We start from the raw sequence: 13,047 nt of genomic DNA, 5'->3' as shown, positions 1-13,047 counted from the left end.
TGAGAAAGTTCTTTCAAAAACCCATTTTAAATAAGAAAACACGTTGCACTGTAGGTGAGGGAAATATAAGAAGTGCAGAGTCAATAAAGGGGGCGACGGGAGCTTTTGCTGAGCAATCTAGTTAAGCACCGATCGCTCAGCGCACACAGAGCTGCACCAGCGATCAGTGCTGAGCGATCCGTCACTGACAGTATTCTCAATAGTGAGAACACGGGTGATGAATAGATTTTGACTGCAAGCTGCCTAAATCTAGTCAGGTGATAGCAATGTGCGAGACTGCACATCGCAGTTGCCGGGGGCCATACACATGAAGCTATCCCTGTGTCTAGTCAGATCACTAAGAAACGGTGCTGAAATCACTCTGTGTGTATGCCCCTTTAGATTTGGGTGAATTATTTGGTTTCTGTGCAGGGTAAATACTGGCTCTTTTACTCTAACACTGCAATTTAGATTTCAGATTGAACTCACCCCATCCAAATCTTACTCTCTACAGGTTACATTTACCCCACCTGCAGTGCAGCATGGTTTTGTCCATTTGCTAAAAAATGTGCTTTGCAATCTGGTCTGAATAACCCCAAATGTTTTAAAAAGAACATTATATGTAGGTGCCAGTGCTTTTGAATTCAGTGGACAAAAGGCATGCCGGCACTCATCCAATTATTCTTGGGGTACTTTATAGCATAGGCTATCTGCATTATATGTAGGTTACTTGCTGCTTACGGTTTAGTAGCAACATAGAAATAAAATAAAAATGTGCACCTAAAGAGTTTTTTTAAACACAGTCCACAAGGCAAACGAACAGTTCACATTTCAAGGATATTCATTCTTCTGCACAAATGGTATAATCAAAATGACTGTGGTAGTAAGCAAGTCACCTGAGCTTAAGCACAGATATCCTTAAAACCTAGACCAGTGGTTCCCAACCCTGGTCCTCAAGTACCCCCAGTGCATGTTTTCCAGATCACCCAGCAGATGCACTCATTATTCATACACATTCTAAAGATCCACAGCTGGGGCTAATTATTTTACTTGCAATTTTGTGTGGAGACCTGGAAAATGTGCACTGTTGGGGGCACTTGAGGACCGAGGTTGGGAACCACTGACCTAGACTGTCAAGGTGCTTTGATGACTGATTTTAGGAACCACTGATTATGAGCATAATCTGTTTTTTTTCTGAAATAAAGATAAACTTATAAAAACAAAAAAGGAATAATAATAAAAAGATAATTGGGCCTACAACTGCCTAAATCAGAGGTCCTCAAGGCACCCCAATGGTCCTGATTTTAAGTATATCAGTACTTGCAGAGATGATTGTAAAACAAATGGACAAAACCATGTTGCACTGCAACTGGGGCAGAGGTAGTTAGATATGGGTGGGGTGTGTTGAAACAGAAATCTAAATTTCAGTGCAAAAATAAAGCAGCCAGTATTTACCCTGCACAGAAACAAAATAACCCACACAAAACTATCTGCACATTACATCAGCCCCATCACAGCGCAGCATTTTTTTTCTATTTAAGAAAAAAATCAGCTTTGTGACAAGGTCTAAAGAAACCCCTTTAATTAGCACCTAATTTAACAATCCGTGATAAATCATGGATATGGCTAAAAACTGGCACCCGTTGGGGTGCCTTGAGGACCGCATTTGGAAATCTCCGACATAAATAGCAGAAGAACTTACCCATTCATAATCATGGCATCCAAGGTTGTTTCTCCGGTTTCATCAGGGCTCCCCCCATATCCCACAGTACCATCACACTGATCAATTTCACACTGGGCACAGCCCTTCTCCACCGCATCCAAAGCAGATCCACCAGAGGCTAGGCGTTGCCAAGCTGAGTATGAAATCATGTAGGGGTTAGTAAACTTGCTGCAGTTGCACCAAAAAGCCCCTCTCGGCATGCCAGGTCCCATGAGACTTTTAGAGCTATGCTGTTTTCATTTTGCTAAAAATGCATCTTAAGGTGCCCACACACTAGAACGATTTTTTGGCCGATTGGCTGATTTCCAATAAATCAGCCGATATATCGTCCGATGTTTACCGATACTCTGTCGAAAATCGGCCGATATCGGTCCGATGCGCGCTTCCGTGGATCTTTAGCTGAATCTTCTGATCTTACGTGCTGCATGAAAGATCAGAATATTTAGTAAAAGATCCATAGGAACGCACACGGGATCTTAAGAAAAATCTTTGATAAAGATGTGCGCTTGCCTGAAATCTTTTGTCCAGGACAGATAAATGATTTCAAGGCTAATTTATGCGCACATCTTATGATCACAGATCTTTCTAGTGTGTGGGCACCTTTAGTCGCAATGTGACTAATACACACCAGGAAACTGTCCTGATTAATGTGATATGTGACACTCGTATATCTGCTTGACTGCCCAAAGATGCAGCATCAGATGAACAATGAACATATAAATAATCCTCAGGTTACTTGGGATGTCTGGTGAAATCATGTACTGTAACTGGAGCCAATGAATCTCCATCCTATGATGCAGCCACTGATTTCAGCATTTTCTGCAAAGCTGCTTGTCGCCACCACTCAATTACAATTCATCTGGAAAGTATTCACAGTGCTTTACTTGTTCCACATTTTGTTATATTACAGCCTTACTCCAAAATGTAATAAATTATTTTTTTCTCCTCAAAATCTATACACAATACCCCATAATGACCATGTGAAAAATGTTTTTGGGAAATTTTAGCAAATTAATAAAAAAAAAAAATAAGAAATTACACGTACATAAGGATTGGTTATTATCAGTTGCAGACACTTTGAAACCTCACTTGTTTTTGTTTGCAGCCCTAATTTTCTGATCGATATTCTTAAATTAACTAGATCGCTACTCAGGAAATGACCCTACATCGCTCCATGGGCGGTATTCAATGAGGCTGATTCGCCAGGTTTTTATGGCGATTTTGTGCTGTAAGGCGAATTTCTGACTAAAACGGTGAATCACCCTATTTAATGACCAGATGGCGAATACATTTCAAGGTTTTTTTCGCCATGATTCACCGAGTAGCAATCACTATTTTTATGGTGAAGTGGAAGGTAAACTTTTAAAATAAAGTGTTTTGTTTTTTACAATTGGTGTAAAAAAATCTGGAATTTTATTCTGAGGAGGGGCATGCTATTTTTAGCACATGAATATATATTTAATAAAAAAAAAATATATATATATATATATATATATATATATATATATATATATATATATATATAAACGTCCAGGAATCGGCACTCCCAATAAGATGCAGTAATGTTGAGCCGGTGCCTTCACAATGGGTAGGTATGTAGGTAGGAACGGTGCGGCACTCCCAGCATAATAAAGAAACTCTTACACACCAATAGTGGTCAACGTTTCAATTTTTATAGAAAAAATTTCCTGATGAAAATTTTTCTATAAAAATTGAAACGTTGACCACTATTGGTGTGTCAGAGTTTCTTTATTATGCTGGGAGTGCCGCACCGTTCCTACCTATATATATATATGTGCAAAAAAACTGGCGTCACTCCGAGGGCTTGTAATCAGAAAAACTTATTTTATATATGCAAAAAAACGTCTACACCAACATGTCACAAAGTCGACGTTTCAATGTCGCTAAAGGTGCCCATACACGTTACAATTATTGTATACAATATTGTATACAATATCGCAACTCATCGCATCTCGGTTTTGCGATGACATCAGATTAGATGAGATCTAGTACAAAAAGTATGTGCTGCACATACTTTTTGTACTAGATCTCATCTCATCTAATCTTATCGCAAAACCGAGATCGGATGAGTTGCGATATTGTATACAATATTGTATACAATAATTGTAACGTGTATGGGCACCTTAAGACATTTTTTTTCAAGACAAGACATGAAGAGGTGCATACTCTTCATGTCTTGTCTTGAAAAAAAATGTCTTAGCGACATTGAAACGTCGACTTTGTGACATGTTGGTGTAGACTTTTTTTGCATATATATAAAAGAAGTTTTTCTGATTACAAGCCCTCGGAGTGACGCCAGTTTTTTTGCACATATCCAGTATTTGTTGGATGGCACCTGGGGCACTTTGATATCGTCAAGGGAGTGCCGGCTCGCACACTGTACTATATATATATATATTTTTTTTTAAACAGACCAGCCAGCAGGGGGCCGGAGCCGAGCCGCTCATTAGATATTCATATATTCACTGCACCCGATCATTACATATGCATGATCGGGTGTAGTGAATATACCCGGTCCCCTGCTGGCACCCCCGGGGGGCAGCCTGTGCTGCCTGGCACCCGGGGAGCCCACCTCCCCCCCACAAACGTTCTGGGGCAGGCAGGGAGACTTCCATCTCCCTGCCTGCCACCGTCCTCAGGCTCCCTGTGGGAGCTCAAATTCGCCAGTCAGGGGCAGCGAGCCCCTGACTCGTTAAATACCGGAGCCGGCGAGGTTCCGGAACGTGGCGAGCAGTGGCGAATGTGCAGCGAATCCTAAACAGGATTCGCTGCACGTCCGCCGCAGGAGCTCAAATTCGCCAGTCATGGGCAGCGAGCCCCTGACTCGTTGAATACCGGAGCCGGCGAGGCTCCGGAACGTGGCGAGCAGTGGCGAATGTGCAGCGAATCCTAAACAGGATTTGCTGCACGTCGCCAGTATTCACATTGAATACCGCCCCATGTGTAGGGGCCATACTGATAGCGATGAACGGCCCAGCGATTAATATCCAGCACTCTGTATAAATCTATATTCGCTGGTGTCAGGGCCAATGTTCCCTCACGGAGAGCACTGGCCCTGACAGATCGCTCAGCGGCACATCGCTATGCTCAGTGATGCATCTAGCATCGCTCACCAGCTCTTCTCTCTGTGTGTAGGCCCCATTAGAGGTACAAGCATAATATACAGATCAGGGTGCTATGCAATGGGATCAGACTCCGATGCGAACAGCGGCATGCCGGGATGCATCTGAAATCAGTCTTGCTACAGCTCGCTGCTAAACATAGCAAGACTGTAGCTGGACACATTTGTAGTGCTTTCCTACAGGCATGTTTGCAGGTAATCCTCACTCTTCAATTGATTTTGACCTTATTGTAGGTGTAGCCTTGGAGATTTGGTCATTGGCTAGTTTCTAGTGAATATAGAATCAGCTATTTTCCTGTTTTAGTTTACAAAGTGAAATGAAACATTTGTTACAGATATTTTTTAAACGACATAAACATTTATAAATAGCCGCCAATGGGGCAGATGTATTAAGCCTGGAGAAGAGATAAAGTGGAGATAACATGGAAGGAGATAACGCACCAGCCAATCAGCTGTGTTTGAAATATGACAGTTGGGATCTGATTGGCTGGTGCGTTATCTCCTTCCACTTTATCTCCAGTTTTTCTCTTCACCAGGCTTAATACATCTGCCCCAATGTGTACAATACATAAGTGGCCACCAGAAATCAAGGGTGAAATTTAATAGGATGAGAGATCCAGAAAGTGAGAGATTTGGTAAGAAATCTCCAGTATCTTTTAAAGCTGCAATTTTGCAGTGTACATGATTGCTGCTTTAAAAGAAACTAGAGATTTCTTACCAAATCTCTCACTTTCTGAATCTCTCATCCTATTAAATTTCACCACAAGCGTTTTCCACGAGGCTGAAGTTAGCTTCATATTCAAGCTCCAGCATCTTATTCAGGACATTCAGTTTTACAAGGGTTAAGGAGCCTTGGGCAAAAAAATTGACATCTAAAATCAACAGAGGGGGAGGGGGGGGGGGGGGGGGGGGTCACTTGCATATGACCCACATGTACCCTTGTAAAACTGAATGTTCTGAATAAGAAGCTGGAGCTTGAATAAGAAGCTGGCCGAATAAAAAGCTAACTTCAGCATCGTGTGTTTTACTGGATGCACCCAGGAACACCCATGAAACGCTGGGTGCCCCCATGTGCCAACACCTTGCCCGTCTTCAGAACACCACTACTAGTGGGTGTAGTTACCTGCGGCAGGTGGAGTGAGCCAGAGAGGGTACACGTACTAATGGGGACTATGTAAAAACCGGACCCGGACTACACTCCGGACCGGACATCAAAATCTGCAGTCCGGAGCTTGTAGGGTCTGGTCCGGGGAGTGTCCTGTCCGGGGGTGTCTTATCCGGGGGTCCCTGTGATAGCTATCACCAGGGACATGGGGAGGGGAGATTACAGCCTCCCCAGGTGGTCCGGACCGTCCGGTTTATGCTACATGCCCGGAGCATACAGGGAGGCTTTATTCTACCCCTCCTCCTCTACCTGGTGACAGGTGTGACAGGCAGCCCCCCGGACAGGACACCCCCGGTCCGGCGGTTTTGTCCTGGTCCGGTTTTCACCCATACCCCGTTCTAATGTGCTCAACAAGTTTAATGCTGTTCTAAAGCAGGTTAGTTATGCTAACCCAGTGTACCAGACAACTTAAACCCCTTTATCTGAATGCACTATGGTTATGGCAAGCAGCACATTGTGCTACAATACCACGCACAGCATTTCTGAGCAGTTTCTATAATCAATGTATTTAGTTATTTCAATTTACAAACATTAGTGTCCTCATTATCGCTGTTCCCCGCCCCAGCAGCACATTGCCCCAGTGTGTACGGATGCTTTGCGCGCTCCCGCTGCCCCCGGGTCCGCAGTGGGAAATTCTCATCACCTGTCTGGGTCGCGCTCCGGAAGGGCCACGTGTTAATGACCAAGGGCAGCGCCGGGGTCTGCGAGTACACCGCACACAGCTGGGCCGCCAGCACGTACAGCACCAGGGACCGGCCAGCTCCCGGCACCATCTCTGCTCTGCTCCTGCCGGATATTGGGACTGGCGTGCTCGCGGCGAGTACAGGACTGACTGAGCCGGGGAGGCAGGGCCAGGGCTGCTGCTTTCGGTTTCGTTTCACACACAGCAGCTAGCTGAGCTCAGCATACAGGATAATCGCAACTATCTGCTCACAGAGCGGGTGCTGTTCCTGCCAGCACCCACCCTGTGTTTAGTCAAGGTGTCGATCGTCAGAGCAGCTTATTGTTCCTTCCCCAAGTGTATTAGGTTACAAGCTACATTTCCAATTAGCCATACTCATTGCTGAGTGCTGCATGTTACACTGTAGCTCTGTTTACTCCACAAGACAGAGATGGATATATATGAACCTTCATGATACATGAAGTAGAGCAGTTGCCGCTAGCAACCAATCACACATCTTAAGGTGCATACACACGGGCATAAAATCGCTGGCAACATGGTCGCTCAGGCTAGCAATTGGAGTGTGCAACAGCGATAAATCACCGGGTGCGCGCTCCTGTTTTTTAATGGTAGCTGGTCGGAGGAGCAAGCTCCAGCGACTTCCCCTGCCTCTTCGACTGGGAGTGTGTCATTTTCATAAGCGACTGTCTCTGGTCACTGATGAAAACGAGGAGACTGAGCAATATATTGCCAGCGATCATATTGCCCAGTGTGTACACAGCTTTAGACTGTGCAAGATAAATGACAGAAGCTGACTGGTTACTTTGCAAACTCTCTAATTTCTCTATCATCTATCCTGGTGATGCAGCCCAACCTTGGGATGTGGGAGGGTCCGCAGGAGCCAGGTACCTATGCTAAACTTTTCATGGGGCATGCTCCTCCTTTCCGCATCCCATCATGCTTCAGTTTCGTTTAGGTGCCCACTGGAGTGGATACTATGCTGAACAGGCTGCCTGAGGCAGCCCAGGTAGAGAAAGTTTGGAGTTTTTTATTTTATTATTTTTTTACACTAGCTGTTAGGCAGGCACAGTGTGAGGATTCTATGAGAATCCTCTTTCATATAAATTTTATTAATGAAAAGTCTATGAGAATCCTCACACTGAAAGCACAGCAGGAGCTGCCAGAAGTGCGTCCTGTAAGCGTCCTGTGCTCAGTGAGACACTGTCTGGTCTCCCTGCGCAGAGCTTCAGACTTGCACAGCGGTGAAGTCTCCTGGACCCGGGGGACCCCCGAACCAGCTCCCCACAGGGGGGGATCGTAGGGGACGGGGTTCCAGTGATGGCGGCCGCCATCTTGAAAACGGGTTTACAGGCTGGACTCCCAATGGAGGGCGCAGCCTGTCACAGGACCGTTCCAAGTGATCCCCGGCAGAGGGGGAGGCACTGGGAGGAGGAGAAGCAGTACATAGGAGCGGCCTACAGCGGGCAGTTGGCGCCAAAAGCTATAGACCCTGCTGTGGCAGGGACTTTTGGTCTCTTCCTTCACCCTGCACTTTGGCGCCTTTAGGAATCACTGAATGCGGAGCTGAAGATTTTCCTGGCAGAGTGACAGCTTCTCCTGAGCCACGCTACCCCTGCTGATCGGAGGATCTAGAAGGCAGACAGCTAAGTACACAGCATACTGTACTTTTACTCAGTAATATCGCCTGTCATTTTGCACTGTGTGTAGTAATCATGACAGATATGCAGTCTGCTGGTGTGGGGGACAAAGCGGTGGCCCTGAGATCTTGCTGCAGAGTGTGTGGCTTAGATTTAACACCAGAACAGATGGCTAAAGGGGACATATGCCCTGTTTGTAATGCTGGACCCAGTGGAGCACAGGCCCAGAGAGGGGATCAGCCAGAGCCTCAGTGGGCTGTTGTGTTAGGTAGGTCTGTGACAGCCTTAGTACAGGCTTTGGACAGACAGAAGGAGGAATTGGCAAGGTCTCCTAGGCCCTCATCTTCCTCACAACAGTCCCTTGGTTTCATTCCTTTATCACAAGGGGAACCAGCCCTGTTGCAAGTCATGCAGGACACAGCACAGGGCATGAAGAAATTTAACACCCTCATTGAACAGTTGTCCAGTCCTGACTTCTCCTCTAGACATTCAGTAACATCTCTCCCTATGCTAAATGTGGATTCTGAGGAGGAGGGAGAATGTGTCCCAGAGGATCTTGGGGGAGGGGCCGAAACATCGACACCAGGAAGGGAGGATTTAATCCTGGCAGTAACACAGGCCCTAAACCTGGTGGTGGAGGATAAAACTCTGACTCAAGCTGTTTTTAAACGCCAGCATAAAGAGGCAGTCACCTTTCCTTCAGATGAGGGAATGCAAGAGTTGCTATGTGGGGCTTTGAAAACCCCAGATAAAAAGATTATATGCCCTAAGAGGTTGCTTAATCTTTACCCCATGCCTGAGGATCATGTCAAATTATGGGAAAAGGTTCCTATAGTCGAAGCCTCGGTGGCTAGGCTTTCAAAAGCCACCATCCTTCCGGTTCAAGGGGGTGCGGCCTTCAAGGATCCAGTGGACAAGAAACTGGAAGGCTGTTTAAAGGCCACTTTTGAAGCGGTGAGTTTCGCACTCAGACCCATCATCGCTTCAGCTTGGGTGTCAAAGGCCATGATAGTGTGGGCCAATACCCTTGCAACCAATTTACAGGCAGATTCTGAGGCTCTCGCATGTGCAGAGATGCTCAAGGCAGCAGCAGAGTACACCTGCGAAGCAGGAGAGGAAGCAGTTAAGATGCTTTCCAGTGTTTCAGCGGTCTTGGTTTATGCCAAGAGAGCGCTTTGGCTTAAAGCCTGGGAAGCCGATAGCGAATCTAAGAAATCCTTGGAGGCCCTACCCTTTAAAGGGGAATTGTTATTTGGCTCTGAACTAGAAGCTATTATAAAGCAGGCTACAGGAGGAAAGAGTACCTTTTTGTCTACTTAAGGTTCAAAACCTACTTCTAGGTTTGCGGCCTTTCGGTCGTCCTTTCGGAGCCTCCACTAGGGGCCAGGGCGGCAGAGGCTGTTTTCAGGCGAGTAGAGGAAAATCCTCAAAGTCTCGTTTTGGCACCTTCTCTAAGAAGCAGGAGTCCAAGAGTGAGGAAAAACCCAAACAATGACGGGGGTGGAGACTCCCCAGTCTTCTCTGGGCGTGGGGGGTCACCTACTATGTTTCAGGGACACCTGGGCCCTTCTAAATCAAGATCCATGGGTCCTCAGCATTGTGTCACAGGGTTGCAAAATCAGTTTAAAAGGCTCTTCCCCAACAAGATTTCTTCCTACTCCCGGGAGGGAGGTAATGTGAAGGAAGGCCCTTTTGGAGGCAACCAGGTCTCTTCAACAGAAAGGAGTCGTGGATCTGGTACCACGAGAGGAAAAAAAGAAGGGTACTCTATCCTCTTTTTGGTGCCAAAGCCAGATGGCTATTTCAGGCCAATTTTAAATCTAAGATCCTTACATTTACATCTTTGGGTAGATCATTTCAAAATGGAGTCCATGAGATCGGTCCTTTTAGGTCTAGAGCGAGGGGAATTCCTTGCATATGTGACAGGTATTCAATCCTTTATTTCCCCTTGTGCAGCGAATCCTGTTTTGGATTCGCTGCACAATCGCCGGGTTCCGGAGGGCTGCAGCATTCGCTGCCAGCCCTCCCTCACCCCCTATTCAATACCTCAGGGGCTTGCTGCCCCTGGCGGCGAATTTTAACCCCCCCGGCGAATGCCGCTGGGGGACGGCTGCAGGCAGGGAGATGGAGCCTCCCTGCCTGCACCGGACACTGTGGGGGTGAAGGAGGGCTGTGGGGGACACAGGGAGAGCCCCCCCAGAGCTGGCAGGGGGCTGTGTTCGGGAGCCGCTACACACTGGTCCCGATCATGCATGTGTAATGATCGGGATCAGTGTGCAGTGAATATATGAATATTAATGAGCGGCTCCCGGCTCGGCCCCCTGCTGGTGAATGTGTAAAAAAAATATATATTGTTTAAAAAAAAAAAAAAAATTTTTATATATTCATGTGCTGCAAGCACATGAATAAAAATAGCATGCCCCTTCACAGGAAAAAAATTCTGTTTTTTTGACACCAAAATAAAAATAAAAAACGCTTTATTTTCAAAGATCACATTCCAGTTCTCCAGAAATAGATGAGGAATGTAAAATGGAGAATCCGGGGAAAATCACTGGAGAAAGCAGTTCTCCACTTCAGCATTGAATACACTCTCGGCGAATTCCACTAAAAACCCCAATGAAAACCACTGGTGATTCACGGAGAATCACAAACAGAGAATCACCAGACATTCGCTCCTCATTTGCAGAGAATTGTGTCCATTGAATAGGGCGAATTGTTTTTTTCTGTGAGAAAATTCCCTGTAAACCCGGCAAATTGCCTGATTCCCCAGAAAATATGGCAAATCAGAGGCATTGAATACTGGCCTTGGACATTCAAGACGCGTATTTACATGTTACCATTCACAGAGTGCATCAGTCTTTGCTTCGGTTTGCGATAAAGGATTTACACCTTCAGTTTCAAGCTCTTCCCTTTGGGCTGGCAACAGCACCAAGGGTATTTACAAAAATTATGGCAGTGATGGCTGCAGTTCTGAGAATGCAGGGCATTGTAGTCATTCCTTACTTGGACGACCTGTTGGTCTAAGGCGACATCAGCAGAGAGACTACAGACGGATTTGTCTACGGCAATTATTTTTTTACAGGATCATGGCTGGATCCTAAATATACAGAAGTCAAAATTGATCCCAACCCAGTCTCTTCAGTTTTTGGGAGTGGTTATGGATACCCACCTACACAGGGTTTTCCTACCGGAATCGAAAGCGATGGAGATTCGTCATCTAACGCAGTCGATACTTCAGATGTCTGCTCCTTCGGTGTGGAAGTGTCTGAAACTGCTGGGCAAAATGGTGGTGACATTCAAAATGCTGCAGTTTGCCCACTTCCACTCTTGGCCCTTTCAGTGGAATATCCTGGCCTGTTGGTCCGGGAACCACAAGACCATGAAGACGGAGTCAGTAGTCGTAGATCAGGAAACGAGGACTTCATTGATTTGGTGGACAGACTTGGAGACTCTTCAATGGGGGCGCTCTTTGCAGATGTGGGAATAGCTGGTGGTCACCACCAATGCCAGTCTCCAGGGCTGGGGAGCAGTCGTCCAGGAATTGAGACTCCAAGGCACTTGGTCCAGGATAGAGTCACTACTACCAATCAATGTATTAGAGTTACCGGCTGTTTGGCAGTCAATTCTGCAAGCGGAGCAGAGATTGAGAGGCTTTCCTCTTCGTATACAATCGGACAGTGCCACAGTGGTTGCCTATCTGCATCACCAGGGAGGTATGCGAAGCAGATTGGCAATGAGGGAAATCTCAAGAATTCTCAACTCGGCGGAAAAGAATGTTCCATCCATTTCAGCAGTATTCATCCCGGGAATTCAGAATGTAGAAGCGGACTTTCTGAGCTGGGAGAAGCTGTTGGAGGGGGAATGGTCATTGAATCCACAGATTTTTCAGGAGATAGTATCCCGATGGGGTCTCCCGGAAGTGGATTTAATGGCCTCCAGGCACAATTGCCAGGTACCCATCTTCTGCTCGAGGACCAGGGATCCTCTCACTTGGGCGGTAGATGCCATGACGAGTCAGTGGAAATTCAAGCTGGCCTACATTTTTCCACCATTCTTGATGATTGCACGGGTATTGAAAAGGGTGAGGTCTCAGGGCATCTCAGTGATCTTAATCGCCCCACAGTGGCCGAAGAGGTCTTGGTACTCCAGCATTCGGGAGTTGTCGATACATTCTTGGCGTCTACCGTTACAGCCAGATCTTCTCATACAAGGCCCCTTTTATCATCAGGACCTTGCTCGTCTACATTTGACGGCATGGCTTTTGAAACCTCCATTCTAAAGAGGAAAGGGTTTTCGGATTCAGTAATTTCTACTATGATAAATGCAAGGAAACCAGTATCATCCAGGAATTACTACAGGGTCTGGAAGATTTATATTCGCTCGTGTGAATGTCAGAGGGTTCACACATCCAGGTTTAAAATTTCTAGATTCTTACAATTTTTGCAGGATGTATTTTCTTAAGGTTTAGGCCTCCAATCTTTAAAGGTGCAGATTTCGGCCATGTCAATATATTTCCAGAAAAGATTGACTTTAATTCCTGAAGTGCAGACCTTTCTCAAGGAGCAATTAGACTGAAGCCTCCTTATAAACAACTGGTGGCACCGTGGGACTTGGTCTTGGTTTTGTCAGTATTACAGAAAGCTCTGTTCGAACCTTTAAGGTCTGTGCACCTAAAATTCCTCACATGGAAGGTAACCTTTTTGTTGGCCATTGCCTCAG

The 13,047-nt window shown here is 46.0% G+C and overlaps 1 protein-coding gene across 1 annotated transcript in view; it reads right to left on the bottom strand.

Annotated features, from left to right (window-relative positions):
- AGA (aspartylglucosaminidase) overlaps nucleotides 1-6,843 on the bottom strand; it is a 43,187-nt gene extending 36,344 nt beyond the window's left edge. Inside the window, exons 1-2 of the mRNA XM_083170771.1 lie at nucleotides 6,653-6,843; nucleotides 1,682-1,835 (exon numbers count right to left, since the gene is read on the bottom strand). Coding sequence (XP_083026897.1) covers nucleotides 1,682-1,835; nucleotides 6,653-6,782 — 284 coding nt within the window. The 5' untranslated portion in view covers nucleotides 6,783-6,843. The remainder of the gene's footprint in view (nucleotides 1-1,681; nucleotides 1,836-6,652) is intronic.
- Between the last annotated feature and the right edge of the window lie 6,204 nt (nucleotides 6,844-13,047).

Source organism: Crinia signifera, chromosome 1 (genome assembly GCF_055691185.1).
Source record: "Crinia signifera chromosome 1, ASM5569118v1, whole genome shotgun sequence".
In the NCBI taxonomy this organism is placed as follows: Eukaryota; Metazoa; Chordata; class Amphibia; order Anura; family Myobatrachidae; genus Crinia; species Crinia signifera.
The sequence above is the reverse complement of the archived record's forward strand: the minus strand, read 5'-3'. Positions and strand labels throughout refer to the sequence as shown.